The 19,045-nt window shown below is 40.1% G+C and overlaps 1 protein-coding gene across 7 annotated transcripts in view; it reads right to left on the bottom strand.

Moving 5' to 3' along the window:
• Positions 1 to 1,309: 1,309 nt before the first annotated feature.
• SYTL5 (synaptotagmin like 5) overlaps positions 1,310 to 19,045 on the bottom strand; it is a 272,831-nt gene continuing 255,095 nt past the window's right edge. For 5 of the 7 annotated variants that reach the window (XM_058712816.1, XM_058712821.1, XM_058712819.1 and 2 more), the window contains 5 exons: positions 11,901 to 12,009; positions 10,407 to 10,542; positions 7,099 to 7,307; positions 5,863 to 6,007; positions 2,351 to 3,664 (listed from right to left, as the gene is read on the bottom strand). In XM_058712816.1, coding sequence (XP_058568799.1) covers positions 5,865 to 6,007; positions 7,099 to 7,307; positions 10,407 to 10,542; positions 11,901 to 12,009 — 597 coding nt within the window. In that variant the 3' untranslated portion in view covers positions 2,351 to 3,664; positions 5,863 to 5,864. Of the gene's footprint in view, positions 2,112 to 2,350; positions 3,665 to 5,579; positions 6,008 to 7,098; positions 7,308 to 10,406; positions 10,543 to 11,900; positions 12,010 to 19,045 lie in introns of those variants that run through there. The other 2 variants (XR_009256972.1, XM_058712818.1) reach the window with 2 other exon arrangements.

Here is a 19,045-nt window from a genome sequence, read left to right as displayed (position 1 = left end):
GATATTTAGGAATTAAGGAGGACAAATTACGTGAGGGTGATGAAGGTCAAAAGCAAAAAGATTCAGGAAATTCTAGACATCTATTTCTTCATATCAACTGAAAGCCAATGATCTCTCTTCAAAAATGTCCATTTATGAATAATGAATATGAGGAAAGGATAGAAAAGAAAATATATTCCCAACCTGCAATTGCTCTAACTATAGTTTAACCATAAATGTTGGACATAAACTGTCTTGTAACAGAATGGTTCCCTTCCTTGTTTCCAAGTGAGAAAGATTTTAAAAGTTTTATTGTTTAGACTCATCAATTCTCATGGATCTGCACAAATGAGTGTCAACTTTCTGAAGACAAAATTAACCTTGGGCGAAGCAGAAAAAAATGCATGGAAGGAGCAATCAGACTCTTTCCCAAAGTAAGCAGATCTAACAATAAAGAGGTGAAACGAAAATATTTAGATTCAAACACGTATCTAGTTCTCTGCTCTTCTATAAGGAGCCTTTTTTTCCCTCACAAATGCCAATGACTTAAACTTTTGCTTTAAATTATAATAAAATATTTTACTTTCTTGCTGTGTTAATCTCTGCCTCAACCAAAGAAAAAGAAAAACAGAGTTAAGTCTCCCTTTGTGCTGAGATACTAAAGATAAAAATATGATCTACTACCCCATATGAGTGTTTTGTCATGTACAGGCAATACTAACTACATATTCCACTCCCTTTTCCAAATATGGAAGGAACCCCCTGCCAGAATAGTTTGATGGGTTCTAGGGAGGCAAATGAGGTACAAATGCTGATCTTTGAAACACTGTGCATTCCTCATAATGCCAAGAGTAGTTTGTATTTCTATGGAATTTGTTTCAACAGAACAGTAAATTTCCTTCTGTAAATAAAAAGCACAATTCTGAACAACAACCCTGTGAGGAAGGCAGGTTTGATCTCTCTAGCATGAAGGATAAGCAATGGGCCACAGAAAGAGATGGTCTTTACACCAAAAGAGGGTGTTACGGAAAGGCATGGCAACATGGTTTGCTTGTAGATTCCACAACCTGTTAACAAAAAAACTGACCAGTTTTTCTCCCCATCAAATAAAACACATTTTGAAATATTTATTATCTAGTCAGATGAAGTAGGAAATTCCAGCCTAAAAATAAATTACTATTACCCACAATGGGTAATATAGCACAAAATAAGACTTTTCTTTCTTTCTTTCTTTTTTCTTTTCTTTTCTTTTCTTTTCTTCTTCTTCTTCTTCCTCTTCCTCTTCCTCTTCTTCCTCTTCCTCTTCCTCTTCTTCTTCTTCTCCCTTTTTTTTTTTTGTATTTCTATACACTGGAGACCACTTAATTGTACATAGAATGATTAAGTTCCAGCCAAGCATTCAGGAAAAGAAGGGCCCAAGAGATTATGAACAACAGAGTGCTGTATCTAGCTCACCAATGGCCTCCCCCACCCCAGTGGTTAAAATTTACAAAGCATATTTACATATATTACTTTCTTTCATATCTTCAGTAACTCCAAGTTATCCTGATTATTCCTGTTTTACAGGCAAAAAGATCAAGGCCTAGATTGGATACTTAACTTGACCGAGGTCACATAGTTGGTAAGCAGTCAAGACTTGAGCTAATATCATCTGAGTCCGAGGTTAGGCTCCTTCCATTTCACCACGATTGCCTTGCAATGAACAACGTCCAAGTTAGCCAAATCTAACCTGCCATCATGACATAGAGTGAGTCCAGTTATTATAGTTATTTTGTCTTCTTATGCAGTGTTTCTCAAACTGTGATCCATTTGTATCAGAATCACCCAAGAATCTTGATTAGAATGATAGGAATTTCTGAGGATTTTGTTCAGTAGGTTTGGAGCAATGCTCTGGAATCAGTGTATTAAATTCATATTCCGGATGATTCAGATAATCCTTTGGAATCCTCGATGTGGCTCAATTTCCATGGCTATTGTTCAAACTTTGCTAGATCCAATTTTTGTTATAGTGTTACCTGTGTAGATTTACTCCTCCTGTTTGTTTTAATTTCAGAGGCCATAAATGACACCGTTATAGGAGGAGAGCCCTTCTGCCAACTTCTAAAGGCAATGCTCTGTTTAATGTGAAATATCTATATGGAACAAAAAAAAAATAAACATTGATCACAGTCCCACATGCCATAGGCTTTTACTCTGAGGTACTTCCGGGACGATTCAATATTTCGATCTACTTTGCTTCTAAAAGTAGGATTTGCCCTTGTTTCTTCGATGACTTTCTCCTCCCCCATCAAATATAAACCTTAGGGTAGCAGGTGATGATGAGATGATATTACTGTGAATCAGGCGGGCCATCCATTAGTTACTTAAACACTTAAAGATCAATGGTCATATATTTGTGTGGGTTTATTAAGGAAAAGGAGACTAGGATTATGAAGTTCCATAAAAATATCTTTGTGTTTGGCATTTTTGTGTCCTGGAAGATCTACAACATGATGATTCCAGTTATAGTGACAATGTAAGTGAAATGAGAGCTGATAAATTATCTTCCAGATGTCCTGAAGGTACTGTTGACAACCTGAATGGATAAAGTCAGGCTTTAAAGCTTGCCCATGTCCCTTTATAACTTGTATGATTCAAGTGAGGGAATGCTGAGGGCTGAGATGTCCTGACAAGGACACTCCAGCAAGGTCATGGTATCTTCTGAGAAGGTGTTATGGAGAGCTGGGCTGGAGAGCACTCTCTGTGCTTTTATCTGTGCTGAGATAGACTGGGCTGAACTGTCCAGCTGAACTGGCTCAACTGGGTAGATGACAGTACAAGGCACTGAGACAGGATATACTAGAATAGGAAGAATTGGGTACAAGGGGAAGGTGGAATAAAGGGTTCCATTTTGACTATGTTGAAAACATGAGCTATGCTGGTGGATAGGTCATATAGGTAGGTGGGTCTGAGTCTAAGGCTGAGAGGAAGGGTCTGGGTTGGAGATGTGAGTCTGAAGTTATAAGCATATAAAACTACGAGGGCAGCATATGTGATAATGCCAGAGATGGTGTATGAAGTGATAAGAAACAACAAGCACTGAAGAATCCGATGCTTATCATTTAACAATCTTTAACAGAGAAGGAGAGGGAGCAACTAACGACACAGAAAAACTAGGCATATATGATATTGCAGAAGGCCTCTACTGAGGGGCTACTGGGTTGTTTTCTATCTTTTGCAATAAATACTTTTGTATGTACTCATTTCTCACATCTGTATCTATCTCTGTAGGACAAATACCCCAAATTGGAAATACCCAAAAATCTCATTTTGAATTTCGAAGTGTTGATGTTTGAAAGAAAAGGTTGTTCAGAAAAGCCACCAAACGTAGATAGCTTAGTTAACCATATTTAACATGGCATTTGATAGGAATGGTTAAATAAATTTGCTATATCCCTATAATGTAATACCCTATATGCATAAGAAAGAATGAGACTATCAATCATTTCTGCTATGGAAGAGGAGGAAGGCAGATGGACTTTTCACAATTTTGAACTATTTGAATTGTGTGCCATTCACATATGTAATCTAGATTTAAAGATATTTTTACTTCTACACAATACTTAGTAAAAAGAATGACATGAAGATCAATTTACCTTTTCTCTCTGAGAACAACATCGCAGGTTTCTGATGGACTTCTGCATACCTAGGTTTCGCATTGTGGAAATACCCAGTTAGATGTTGGATTTTATGAAACCATAATACAGAAAACTGCTCTAAATGTGGCAAAGATCTGAACACATAAAGTTTATGCTCATCTAGAGTTTAAGTTATAGATTTTAGAATTTATTATTTTGCCACTTTTATTGTTAGCGAATAAATCTACTTCATTTTGTTTACTGTATTTTTAAAATTTTTTTTAAATTTAATTTTGAGAGAGAGAGAGAGAGAGTGCAAGCACGGAAGGGGCAGAGGGAGAGGGAGCCAAAGAAGTAGACTCCAGGCTCCAAGCTGTTAGCATAGAGCCCAATGCGGGGCTTGAACTCACAAACCATGAGATCATGACCTGAGCCGAAGTCGGACGCTTAACTAACTGAGCCACCCAGGCGCCCCCATTTTGTTTACTTTAGAGATGTCTCCATACTTCACCATCATCTCCCTCTCACGTGTCCCCAAAATATCAATGAAGGCAGAATGGGTCAGGTCAAGTCTGAAGACAAGTTTTCCAATACAGGAAGTAGTGATGATCTTACACTTTGTGTTTTGTTTCTTAAGAAGGGCAACATAGGGATGGGAGTTTGAGTTTTTAAAAAATATTCCATATATACTGAGCTACACTACACTGGTAACTTTAATTTTTGAGAATTAGCCTTTTTTGAATAATACTGAAAATGGACTGCTTATTCCCTCAGAATAATGCTAAATATATTCTGAAATCAGTTTTCAAAATTCAAGGAGAAATTTAGAATATGGAAAAATTAGCTCGAATAAGCCTAAAGATGATTCTACCTTTCTTACCACTAAAATTCAGTTTCTATCCTTTCAAAGATTTTATATGAATTCAAGTAAAAAAATGAGCTGAGGGGCTAGACTAGGACTCCGGCAGAAAAGTCGATCAGGTACTTCATACTGAAGTAATCCGACTCTGCTCCACCTTCTTTCATCTATGCCCTCCTCTCCACCTGGATAAGCACAAGATTATGCCAGGGGCTACAGTAGAAAGAATACTGGCCTATAAATCACAGCCTGGATTTAAGTCTGAATATAGTCATAGCTTCTATATGACCTTGGCCAAGCCATGTCAGCTCCCTGGGCTTCAGATTTGGAATATGCAAAATGAGGAACAGGTCTGAGGTACCTTTCTGCTTCAACTACCTTTGCATTTAAGTTTGGTGGCTAAAGCATCTAGAATTCCAGGTAACAGAAAGTATGGTAGACTGAACTACTGGTAACAATTCTTCTTCCCTTTCTGCATCATCAATCTTGCCATGGCTTCATCGTGCACAGATGGATTTTCCTGCCTCTTGATTTTAGGCTTGGCCATATGACTTCCTTCGACCAAAGAGATATCAGTAAATATGATACAAGCAGGAGCTCAAAATGTGCATTAGTTTCTTACTTCCTTGTAGTCAGTGGCTTAGAATATTTTATAAACTAACTGTTTATCATAGAACTAATTGTTAGGTCATAAGTAGGGTGACCCTACATCCCAATTTTCCCAGTTCAATCCTGGTTTACATCTGTTGTTCCAGTATAATAATTTCGTTCTTCTCATTCTCAAAAGTGGGCTGATTTAGATTATAAATTATATAGTCACCAAAAAAACCTCTCAGTTCATCTTGAAAACTTACCTGGTTAATCCACAAGTTTGGTACAATAACAGGGCCACCTCCTTGTCCAAGCAACCATCCCCACCATGCCTTCTTTGGACTGTGGGGATTCCCAGGGTGAGAAAAGGGTAGCCAGTATTCCTTCTTACTCTTCAAGTGATCTATATTATGAGTGGCCCTTTGATCCCTCAAACCCTTTTAAGAAACCTAAAATAACTCATTAATAGAAGTTTAGGGACTCCAAATCTCTACTGTAGTTTCAAAGAAGCTTGCACCATTTCCCTTATGGTATAAAGCCTATGAATCACTGTACAACTTGCTTGCTGACAGGACAATGTGACACACTTTCCATCATCCAATCAAAAAGGCCTTGGTCCATGGACATATGGAGGTACATGCTCTTACAGACACTCAGCAAGTCCCTAAATGTTCATAACACTGACATCTCTCCCCGCATGTCCCAGTTCCCTCAGGTGAGAAATGGCAGGGAAACAGAATCCCAGGTACCAAGCCTGATAATAATAGGAAATGGCAGCCAGACAGTGCCCGGAGGCCCCATTTTGGAGACTGGTACCTTCAGAGTCTACACTTCCCCATGCTGGAACGGAGCATGAGTACACCCTCTACGGGAGTCCCGGGATTGTCGGCCATCTTCTGCCAAAGGCGTTGCTCTTCCCCCTGAGAGTCCATCCAATCCACGTTCTTCCCATGGCTCATACCTGAAGAGGGGGAAAAGGAGTGTTACACTTCACAGATGAAACATTTCGATCTTCTGGAAGACACTTATCGACCTCTAAGGGGGTCTTTTGAGCAGAGAGTCCTTCACTGGCTTGTTTTTCCTTACCACATCTAGTGAGTAGTGTTAGTTAGAACGAAAGACTTCCTTTGTAGTCGGACTACTCACTTCTGCCAAGATGAAGAGAAACAAATCAGGACGGCCCTAGTGGGTCCTTTCCACCACCCTCCAATTTGGTAGTTTATCACAGAGCAGGCTCTCTTCTGGACTGAGTTAATCTGACAGAAGAACAGGCTGAACGGGTGGGTCTCTGAAGCACTCGCTTTTTAACAAGGACCCCTGTTAAACTGCCCACTGACCTGGGGATTTTTCACTTTAGTGGTATAGATATTCTTGGCTCTCCTTAATCTATAACAAAGTAGAGCATCATAGAGGCAGGGTTGTTCTTAACAGGAATATAGACCATGGTGCATGCAGACCCTCCATGTCTTACTTAAATTATGGAATAATGAGAATCTGGGGGGCTACATGTGCTCTACCACTGTCATTTCCCTCCAATTCACCCTGTTGGCTTGCACCTTGTGGCATCGGTAGTATGCTTCCGTAATCTGTTTAAACAACATTAGATGTTATTTTTTAGCGGGGAAAACGGGTTTCCCTTCCATTCAACCAGTGAGTAATCTGAGAAGAGGATGAAGTAAAGTTGGTCTTGGAAACTGTTCTCTCCCCTGTCAGAAGTCTGTGCTGTCTTGGTGATCTTCTCCTGAGCAAAACATGAAATAACACCCAAGCAGGTAGTTGAAATTCACTTAGACTAAGATGTAGGTGATATTTTATAAAAGGACTGAATACAAACATTTTATATCTTAAACTTATAGCCAAAGGATGCAGACTTATGTAGTAGTATTTTTAACAATGAACAGATTCTTGGCTAAAGGGATGGAGCATGTGTGGTAATTTCAGGAATCAGTTAAGCCGAAACTATGTGTGCACCTACTACACGTTAACCGGCAGGAACCACTCTTCTGCCCCATGCCTCGTCACAGACCATCTCAGGGTCCCCAAGTCCCTCACCAGTTCCAGAATTCAAACGAACTCCTCCCAGAAAGATGTTGCTGGAAAAGGCCTCCTTGTCCCAGACAGTAAGTTCTAGGCAAACATTCCTTATGTCCTGGGGATGCAGGCCACTGAACATGAAAGTATGGTTCCACTGAGGGTTAACACTCTTTTTTATTACCAGAGTTTTGTGCTTGCTGGCTTTGCTATCATCAGGGAGCAGGTAGCTGCAAGAGAAAATGCAATCAAGCCATCGGTGAGACAGTAGCAATGGCATCCTTGAGTAGTCATTTCAATTCCCCATCATTCTTTAAAAAAATTTTTTTTAATGTTTATTTATTTTTGAGAGAAAGAGAGACAGAACGTGAGCAGCGGAGGGGCAGAGAGAGAGGGAGACACAGAATATGGAACAGGCTCCAGGCTCTGAGCTGTCAGCACAGAGCCCGATGTGGGGCTCGAACTCATGGACTGAGATTATGACCTGAGCTGAAGTCAGAAGCTTAACCGACTGAGCCACCCAGGCGCCCCCAATCAATTCCCCTAATTCTTAGTATGTGTGTGTGTGTGCATGCGTGTGTGTGTGTGTGTGTGTGTGTGTGTGTGTGTGTTTGATTTTTTTCTTCTAGGTTCTTCTATGCTTAAATCTAGATTTAAGTGGATTGGTTTATTGTTTATTTTAAGTAGGGCGATAGTAAAATTCCTGCACTTTCCTTTCTAATCCTATTTTGGTCCCTCATCTTGAAATGAAAATATCTCCTATAGTAGGTTCTTACAATAAATAAGACACTTTGCAACACTTGAGATTTCATTTCATGTACCAAGAAAAAGACTCCTTTTCTCCCAATATTCATTCTCTCCTTCTTCTTTAAAATACTCATTTTTTTTTTAGTTAGGCACAAGATTGCCCAGAATAAAGACAACATTCCTAGCCTCCCTTGCAGCCTATATAGCTGTGTACTAAGTTCTGGCCAATAGGACACAAAAAGTGGCTCCATATGAAGTTTCTGGGAATTACCTTATGGCTGGAATTTGGATAGCATAGCTGAAACTCCAGCAGCTACCTGGGCCAATGAGGTGAATACCATAACACGACAGAAGAAACATGGGTCGCTAATTATCATGAAGCTTTCATACCTGCCCTAGATACTTTACCTTTTGTGTTTGTTTACATGCAACAGAAAAAACTTTGCTTTCTCAAGCTCTCTTAAAAAAATGTAAGGTCTCTTGAAAATCAGCTCAATATTTAAGTGTAACTAGGGAGACAATTTACTAGAAAGTTATAGGCCCTTTTTCATTATAGAACAAAGATACTATCTTTTATTATCTCTGCTTTGTAAATGTTCAACAAGATACAGTGAAAACTATTTCAAAAGATGTTAAATCACCCCTGTAAGGTGACAATGAGGCCATAGGAAGGAGCCATCCCCTCATCCCACCAGACAGTGAGCAGGAAGAGGCCAGAATGGATGGTGGGGCTGATGAGAGAAAATGCAATGGCAGGATACAAATAAAACATATCTTTTGTGCTTAAAACTATTGTGAGAAAGACTGAAGGACAGATGGACTGGGACTCAGGCCCACACACTCACCAGCAGGAAAGTCCCAGATATCTGCTTCTCTTTATTATTTGCTTTATCAAAATTAGAATGTTGTGAGGGTAAAAGTTTGACTCATTTTCTTATAGAGACAATTATACTTTTCTAAGAAGGATTGATGAGAAGAACAGTAATGTGACTGACTCAAAGAATTAACCTCATGCCTAAAATCTATAATAAATCCACAAAACATAAAGAGAAAGAAAGCCAAATATAACACTGCAGAAAATCATCAATCACAAAGAAAGAGAGCAAGAGAAGAAGAGAGGAACAAAGAAGAACTACAAAAACAACCAGAAAAACAATGAACAAAATGGCAGTAAGCTCCTACCTATTCAAAATGATCTTAAATATAAACGGCCTAAATGCTCCAATAAAAAGACAGGGGATGGCAGAATGGATAAAAAAACAAGATCCATCTATATGCTGCCTATAAGAGACTCACCCCAGACCTAAAGACACATACAGAGTGAAAGTGAAAGGATGAAAAAATTTTACCATGCAAATGGAAGCAAAAAAAAAAAAAAAAGTCTGGAAGAGCAATAATACTTAGACAAAATAGACTTTAAAACAAAGGCTGGCTGTAACAAGAGACACAGAAGGGTATTACATAATGAGATAAGGATCAATCTAACAAGAGGGTATAATAATTGTAAATATCTATGCACCCAATATTGGAGCACTTAAATACATAAAACAAATATTAATGGACATAAAGAGAAATTGGTGGTAACATAATAACAGTAGGGTTTAACACCCTACTTAAATCAATGGCAGAAAATCAATAAGGAAAAGGTATCTTTGAAGGACACATTAGACCAGATGGACATGACAGATATATACAGAACGTTCCATTCCAAAACAACAGAATACAGATTATTTTCAAGTGCACATGGAACACTGTCCAGAATACATCACATCTTAGGCAACAAAACAAGCTTCAATAAACTTAAGAAGACTGAAATCATACCATGTATCTATTCTGACCACCATGGTATGAAACTAGAAATCAATCACAAGAAAAAACTGGAAAAAAGAAATATGCCTCTGCCAAAGCACTCTCCAGTTGATATCTCTGGGGAAGGTGCTCTGAAATCTCTACTTTTTACAATTTCCCCTAAGAGAGCAAAACACCAATGATCTAATATTTTTGTTGCTTTTGTATATTACCAGTATCAAATGATAACAAAGCACAATAAAAAATATATTACATGTAGAAAATCATATTTTCTCCTCCTTTGAGAAATGAATCTTACAGGAAAATCTGCCAGTATTGAGGATGAGAATGACGAGAAATCCTGAAATATGCTGGAAGCAAGCTGAAAGCTAGAATAAACAGCCCCCTCTATACTTGTGTTGTGTTGTTTCATATCTAAAAGCCAGTATTTATGGGGCACCTGGGTGGCTCAGTCAGTTAAGTGTCTGACTCTTGATCTTGGCTCAGGTCATGATCTCACAGTTTATGAGACTGAGCCTCGCACTGGGATTCAACTTTTGAGATTGTTTGGGATTCTGTCTCTCCCTCTCTCTGCCCCTCTGCTGCTCACTCTCTGTTTCTGTCTCTCAAAAATAAATAAACTTAAAAAAAAAGGCAGCATTTAAGGGTAGCTCTTACCTTGTACATTTAGAGTAAGACTAACACAGAAGTCTCACAGCCACCACTGTCTTATGGATCACAGACCCTCTCGTCTCCCATTAAGTATTTTCTAAAATGAGTTAAAACAAAATTACCCCTTCACAAAGCTATCGCAAGTGCCTCCCGACTTCACTGCGGTCAAATTCTTTGCCTCTTTGATGAACACTTCCAGTATTCCTCCAAATATTACAGGTGACTCCTTCTTCTTTCCCCTTTTGAAGCTCTTCTTTCCTGCATCAGCCATCAAAATGAGAGAGATTGAGGGAGACGGAGAGAGAGGGAGGGAGAAGGGAAGTGAAAGAAGGGAAGAGAGAGAGGGTTCTATTTCAAAGTTCAGAAAGAAAATCTGCAAATACTTATTTCATTTGCTGACTGAATCAGGTCTTTATGCTACCGTGTATTTTTCCATGTATTTATTTAAATGTTTTTTACCCCACTGGATTCCTTCTGGATAGGTCTCCCATTTGTGTTTGTTGAAAAACAAGAACAAATAAATTTATTTTTTTTCAATATATGAAGTTTATTGTCAAATTGGTTTCCATACAACACCCAGTGCTCATCCCAAAAGGTGCCCTCCTCAATACCCATCACCCACCCTCCCCTCCTTCCCACCCCCCAGGAACAAATAAATTTAAAACTTTATTCCCCAACAAGGAATATCTTTTCACAGGTATATATAGAGAGAAAAGGGAAAAGACCCTGAGAGCTGCCTGAGCCACATTCTTGCTCTCAGTGAGAAACAGCTACAGTGAACACCACACACAAGTGTGCAGACTCCAAAAGAGAAAATTCCCTAAGTTCCTTCTTGGATGTTTCAGTCTTACAAATTGAGAACTGTGCAAGGCCAGCTCCAAAGGCAATATATAGCCCAGGCACAACTACATTTTTGAGTGAGAGAAAACTCTTCCTGTGTCACATTTTTATTCTGATGAAATGTGCTCAACGTGAATAATCACCACCACCACCACCTTTATTTAGTGCTGCTTTAAGCACTTTACATGAATGAACCTATTTAATCCTTGCAATAACCCTATGAAGGAAACGGAGGCTGAGAGACGGTAATTACTTGCACAGGGTCACAATGAAGAGGGTGATAACGAATGGAAGGACAGAGGAAGCTGGCTATAGGAGTTGATGGTAGAAGGGCAAAAGGGATTTAAAAGTTGACTCCATCTGGATTTTTCCTTTGGTGTGTTCTAGTCAACTTCCTCCTCAAGACTCCCTCAGTAACTGTCAATATCATAAATAGGTACAGCAGCTTTTTACACCTCCCCTCTCAGCAGACTGTACCACTCCCTCCCTCCCCACTCCATCCTGGGGAAGATTCTAGATCTCTGGGACTTCCAGGAAACAAATATCACCATTAAGGCTGGTTTCTAAGTATGAAATTTGCCCTTTACTTGTAAAGATCTTGCACGCTTCCCCATATGTCAGATATACTTCTCAACTCTCTCCAGTTAGTGACACCTAATCCTTTACATTTTCATCCGCGTAATGGGAAAGTAACATAATCCAACAATTCCTGAGCCCTATTCCCACGCTTCTAGATACAGAATGTCCTTGATCAAAGTCACCAATTTTTACTCTACCTTGAACTTGTTCTAGAGGAAGCACCAGGTTCTCCTCTGGGGGAATGTAACGTAAGACAACTGTCAGCTCTCCTTTATAGTGAAGGCCTATGTCAGCAGCAAATTCCACCTGACCAACAAAAACACGTGAAAAGAAAAAGTGACAATGCTTGGTTTATTATTTTGTAGCCCATGTTTGAATGTACAATATTAACTTGCTGGATTAAATATGACAATCCATTTCCATTCAACTATGTTAGAATTTACTGGTTTAAGATATGCCTTAGGTATAAGAAAAAGAGAGGCTGGAAAACTCTATGAAGGTATTTCTCTGCAACTTTTAACATTAAAGTAAAAGGAATTTGAGAGGAGATATAGGACACACGTGTGGTCAGTTAGTGGCTACTGACAGTCCATGGTACAATGAGGACTGGAACCCATCAATGAACATATAGGTTGGGGTATGAGGTGGAAATAAAGATACCACTGAAAACAGCCCCAGAAGATCCTTCTCCTTGTCTGTTCTTGAGGTCTCAGGGCTTTCCTAAGTGACCAAGAGGGGGAAAGTAGGCAGTAATGCTTGGTTCACATTGGGCTGCCAAGCCACCAAACATTAAAAACAATGTTGGTAATTCACATCATTAAAATTCAATGTGGAAGCGCTGCTATAAACATTGGGGTACATGTACCCCTATGGGTCAGCACTCCTGTACATACAATGGAATACTACTTGGCAATGAGAAAGAATAAAATCACGCCATTTGCAGCAACATGGATGGAACTGGAAGGTATTGTGCTGAGTGAAATAAGTCAGTCAGAGACGGACAGATACCATGTTTTCACTCATATGTGGACCTTGAGAAAATTAACAGAAGACCATGGGGGAAGGGAGGGGGAAAATAAATACAAACAAAGAGGGAAGGAAGCAAACCACAAGAGACTCTTAAATATAGAGAACAAACTGAAGGTGGATGGCGTTGGTGGGGGGGAGAGGGAAAATGGGTGATGGGCATTGAGGAGGGCACTTGTTGAGATGAGCACTGGGTGTTGTAGGTAAGCCAATTTGACAAATTATATTTAATATAAAAAAATAAGTTAAAAGTTAAAAAATAAATAAATAAATAAATAAATCATTCAATGTGGAAAAACTGGTTCACTTGGACATTGCTTGTGGGAATGTAAAATGGTGTAGCCGTTTCAGAAAACAGTTTGGTAGTTTCTTATAAGACTAAGCATACAACTACCATACAACCCAGCGATTGTACATTGGGACGTTTATCCCAGAGAAATGAAATATTATGTCCACATAAAAAGCTGTATGCAAATATTCATATCATCTTTATTTCTAATAGCCCCAAATTAGAAACAAACTAGATGACCTTCAAGAGGTGGCTGGTTCAACAAACTATGGTACAGCCATACCATGGGACACTACTCAGCAATAAAAAGGAATGAACTAGCAATATACACAGCTTGGATGAATCTCGACAGAATTATGCTGAGTGAAAAAAAACCCATCTCAAATGATACATGCCATACAATTCCATTTAAATGACATTCCTGAAGTGACAAAATAAGCGGTTGCTGGGAGTTAGGGAAGGGTGGCAGGAGGGAGGTGGGTATGGTTATAAAAGATCACAAGGGATCTTTGCTGTGACGGAACTGTTCTGCATCTTGGCTGTAGTGGTATATAAACAAAGCTACACATGTGATAAAATTGCATAGAACACACACACACACACACACACACACACACACACACACACACGAGAACTGAGGAAATCTGAAGAAGATGGGTGGATTGTATCAATGCCATTACCCTGGTTGTGGCATTGCACCATAGCCTTGCAAGATGATATCACTGGGGGAAACTAGGTAAAGGGTACATGAGATCTGCCTGTATTATTTCTTATAACTGACTGTGGATCTACAATCATCTCAAAACCAAAAGTTTCAATTCAAAAATTCAATGTGAACATATACCAAGAGCCTTTGTTCTGTAAGGCTCCTACTTGCCATGGAGTCAACAGAACTATGACTTTTCATAAGTGGGGTAAGAAAAGTCATATACTTTCTTAGGCTTTTCCTTCAGGTACCTGACTCCTGAGCACTGAGTCAAGGGCTGAGAACTGCTGTCTTCTGAGAGGGTAGACCAAAAGAATTCAGAAACCCCAAAACTCACAGTGAAGCCAGAGGCTGTTCAAGCTTCAGCAAAGACAGAGACTATTACCAGGAAAAGGAATCCTTCCCTGACTTTCCTCTTGGTCGTGGTAAAACTTATTAGTAAGGGTGGGAAAAATCATTTGAAGTATTTTATTCAATCTTCTTACTAGGGGTAAACATGAGATTGGATGGTGAAATAGACTGTCTAATTTTTAACTGTTGTAAGTCACGTGCCTTGTAAAAGGAATTTTGTTTTGACAGTTTTAGTAAATTTTACTTAATGAGAATGTCACAAATGGAAAGTTCTAATGGACATTGTAGCAGATTAAAGACGTCATAACTTTTTGATACTACAGCCAATGAGAGGTGGGGTATTTATCCTCTCTCTTTGGATGAGTGGACCTTGTGATTGCTTTGAATAGTAGACCATGACAAAAGTGACAATGTGCCAGTTTCTGGGCCCCAACCCTAAGATTAACAGCTTCTACTTCCCCTCTTAGAATGGATATTCTTGGGGTGCTCTTTTGAGAAGCCATGATGTTGAGGCCCAAGCTACATGGAGGAGCCACATGTAGGTGCTCTGGTTGGCAGGCCTAGCTGAATTCCCAGCTGGCAGCTAACATTAAGTGTGAGACAGCCAACTTGAACAACCAGCATAGTCAAGCCTTCATATGACTTCAGAGCCTCAGTCTACCATCTAGCTGCAACCACATGAGAGACCTTAAATGAGAACCACCTAGCTGAGCCCAGTCACCCCCAGAATCATGTGCAATAATAAATTGTTTTAAACCACTAAGGTTTAGGGGCACCTGGGTGGCTCAATTGGTTGATTTCAGCTCAACTCTTGATTTCAGCTCAACTCATGATCTCACGGTTTGTGGGTTCAAGCCCCATGTCAGGCCCAGCACATAGACTGCTTGGGATTTCTCTCTCCCTCTTTTTCTGACTCTCTCCTGCTCACATGTCTCGTCTCGTCTCTTCTCTCTCTCTCTCTCTCTCTCTCTCTCTCTCTCAAAATAAACATTAAACCACTAAGGTTTAGGGTAGTCTCTATACAACAGTTAACCAATGCAGGCTCTATTTGCTTTTGGCTGAAAGTTTTGGATAGGAAAATATGTTGTTAGGAAAAAGTGATATGTGTGGGTATCACATACTAATATATAGTATATTAGTAGAGGCTAAAACATGCATTATTGGGATTTATTAATGTTCCATTGGTATTTAGCTTAAAATATACTGGTGACTTTTTGTAAATACAGTCTTCAAATCTTTTTTTAAATGTTTTATTTATTTTTGAGAGAAAGACAGACAGACAGACAGACAGACAGACAGACTGTGAGTGGGGAAGGAGCAGAGACAGAGGGAGACACAGAATCCGAAGCAGGCTCCAGGCTCTGAGCTGTCAGCACAGAGCCCGACGTGGGGCTCGAACCCACAAACTGTGAGATCATGACCTGAGCCAAAGTCAGTCGCTTAACAGACTGAGCCACCCAGGTGCCCCCAGTCTTGAATTCTTATGAGAGTAGAAAATAGTACAGATAAAGTCCTGTAGCATTATAAACACATACCAAAGAAATTCAGTGGAGTGAGTTATCCTGTAGCCTGCATGTATCTCAGGTCTTTGGGATATGTGCTTGCTTTGGCAGCACATATACTAACGTCTTGGGATATTTTTGGCATTCTTGCTCAGAAATTCCAAGGCAATGTCATCTTCTGACATACCAACGTGTTACATTATTAAACCACCTTCTGCTCAGAAAAATGGTATAATGCAACGCATTCAATTCTACCAACACATATGGAACACCTTCTTGTAGTAATGCTTTTAAGGCATTTTGCTGAGTGCTGTAGGGACACATAAGACACAGACCTTGCTTTCTATGAGTTTTCACTCTATCCAGGAGACATATATTCAACAGAAGCTCTGTTAATCTGCCCTTATTTAACTGATTCATCAGATTAATGTTCTCCATTCCCAATGAAGAGCAGATCCTCTATACAAAGACCATGCATGCCTACTTCTATCAGCTGAACTGTGCTCATCAAAAGCTAGGTGAATTAGTCTCCCAGGCTCTTTATGCCAGGCATGTTTGTGGTTCTAATTATATAAGTTAATATTAATACACTAAAGAGAAGAAAAAGACAACTACTACTATAAAAATTGAGCTGAATATTTTTAATTTTTAAAAAATATGTATTTATTTTTGAGAGAGACAGAGTATGAGCAGGGGAGAGGCAGAGAGAGAGGGAGACACAGAATCTGAAGCAGGCTCCAGGCTCTGAGCTGGCAGCACAGAGCCCGGTGCGGGGCTCGAACTCACGAACTGCAAGATCATTACTTGAGCTGAAGTTGGATGCTTAACCGACTGAGCCGCCCAGGCGCCCCAAAATTAAGCCGAATACTTCTGAAGACCTAAGTATTTGAAAATAAATTTGCTATTGGGTTATGTTTGGGCTCAAAGCTGTAAAAGATTAGAAAACAATCATGAGGGGCACTGGGTGGCTCAATAGGTTGAGCGTTGGACTCTTGATTTTGGCTGGAGTCATGATCCCAGGGTCATTAGAACGAGCCCCACGTCAAGCTCCATGCTGAACGTGGAGCCTGCTTGGGATTCCCTCTCCCTCTCCCTCTCCCTCTCTCCCTCTCTCTCTCTCTCTCTCCCTCTCTCCCTCTCTCCCTCTCTCCCTCTCTCCGTCTCTCCCCACCCCCTACCCCTCTCCTGCTCATGAATGCTTTCTCTCTCTCTAAAACAAATAAAATGAAAAAATAAACTGAAAAAAATAATCATGAATATTTAGAAAGCTTTTATGTTTGGTTTACTTTGAAAGCATTCTTAGGTTCTTATTGCACTTTAGAAAAGCTCAAACTAGAAATTACTGATTATAATGCATTAAGGTCAGAATTTATGCCAGGAAGATATGGAAGAATTCTAATCATTGAAACTATACTCAAACGAAATGATTTATTACTATATTAGAAGACTTTAAAATAAATGCACATTTAAGTTAAAATAAATGATTAAGAAATGCACTGGGGGTGCATGTTTGTAGGTATGTAATTTCTGTGGTTTTATTAACTGACCTACTATTTCAAACTCAGGTCAAAGGATGACAGTTGCTCTGATACAGATGCAAAGAAACTACTGTGGGAAGAGAATAATCTAGACTGGGATAAAGAGGTGGCCTTTGCTTGGTGCTTAAAGGAGAGGAGATATGATGACTGATAAATACAGGATGGGAAGAAGGTCAGTCTGGGTTAAGAAAGAAGTATGAGCAAGATACTCACGATCAAAATATAGTGGGGACTGTATAAAATGTGTTTAAGAACTGGTAGGAAGTCAGGCGTGATTAGAGGTGTGTGTGAAGGGAGGTTGTGGCAAGGAGGATGGAAACAAGGTGTCTACTCTGGGTTGCCTGGAAGACTTTAAGACACAACTTTATCTTAGAGTGTTTTATCAGGAAAGGGAGTGGAGAAGTGGGACCACAAAATGAAGACAGACTTAAGAAGGCTGTGATATAAGGCAAAGTTTTATACGGTGAGCAACTTGCTCAGTTCCACAGGGGAGCTCTGGAGACAAGAGAGATCACATGTCAGAGCTGTCCCAACCAGAGACAAGGGAATCAGAGTGTTTATTATGTATGTTCCTTCACCCATCACTTACTGATCAAGGGCTCTGCCCTCAACCTCCAGGAAACTTACTCAGGCTGCTCTGGCTTTCCACTCCCACAGACCAAGACCACATCAGCAGCTTAAGGGCTGGCTCCTCCCCTACAAAGACTGGCAGGTGTTGGCTTATGTGAATGAAAGCCATGGGGAACCACATATGGCTGGGCCATATCAAGGGGCCACTAAGTACCAGGGTGATGGGTTGGGATTTATTCAACCATAAGCAGTTGGGAACCAGTGAAGGCAGCGGACCAAGCCTAGGTGTGGCGTCATCAGGTAACACCTGTTATCGTCTGCATTTTGAAAAGAGAGAGAGACCCACATTCCATCAGAGTTGAAAGCGGAGTTTCTAGTACATTTATAGGTGTAAGGTGGTGGTAATAAATTATGGACAAGTGTCTGCCCAAACTGCCAAATACAGAGAGAGCCTTTTAGCTAGGTAATAATTTCACAGGAACTTACATTTACTCTCTGCCTGAAGGCAGAACAGAGAAGATTTCCTTGGAAAACACTTGAGCTTGCTGTGGGTTTTCAAAGCTCCTTGCTTTTATAATAGCACCTTCTGGGAAGACATGAAAGGCAATTCATACTGACAAACACTTCTTGTCTAACTACCTAACATGCCTTTCAGAAAGATAATGAGTTACAGCTAATAAACAAGCTCACGTCATGCAGTGAAATAGAAGTTATACTGTGAAACTACTTTACGGTACGCGTGACATCTTGAGCTCTTTCTCTGTCTGCACCAGCCTCCTCACCGGCTGAGTGCCGTAAGACCTAGCAAAGACAAAGGCAGGTGGCGAGGGACTGTCACTAACACAGAGTCAATAAGAAATAAGGCACTCTGTCCTTCCAGTATTCCCACTGCAAAAGGATGTCAGTATTTCCAAATGCTTTAAAGGACTATTAATTCTGATCCTCTATCCCTAAAGAAATTGGTTCTCTGCAGCTTACACTTTACCTCCTCAGCTGGATAATCTACAAGAAAACATCAAGACTCCGGGCTGCTCATCCTGTAGGTACAGCTGATGAAGTGACTACTGCCTTGAAGTGTCTGAGACAGGAGACTGAAAATGAAGTGACAGCTCTCATAGCTGTCACTACAGAGCCCATACAGCTCCTCCTGAGGACGGGCCACTAAGGGACAGGAGGCAGTGTACAGAGTTATGGTGCACCTGCCCTCCCCATTTCTGGAAGGCATGGCACCTAAGCGAGGCCGAATCTGCGGGCTTTCCTCTATGCATGTCAGAGACACTTATATGTATCCATAGGCGTCATCTATTTCTTTGCAGAGAAAGATGATCTGGATTAGAGACGTGAACTATATTGAGTTCCC

This window comes from Neofelis nebulosa, chromosome X, assembly GCF_028018385.1.
Source record: "Neofelis nebulosa isolate mNeoNeb1 chromosome X, mNeoNeb1.pri, whole genome shotgun sequence".
Taxonomy (NCBI): Eukaryota; Metazoa; Chordata; class Mammalia; order Carnivora; family Felidae; genus Neofelis; species Neofelis nebulosa.
Note: the sequence above shows the minus strand (reverse complement) of the source record. Positions and strands in the feature narration are given on the sequence as shown.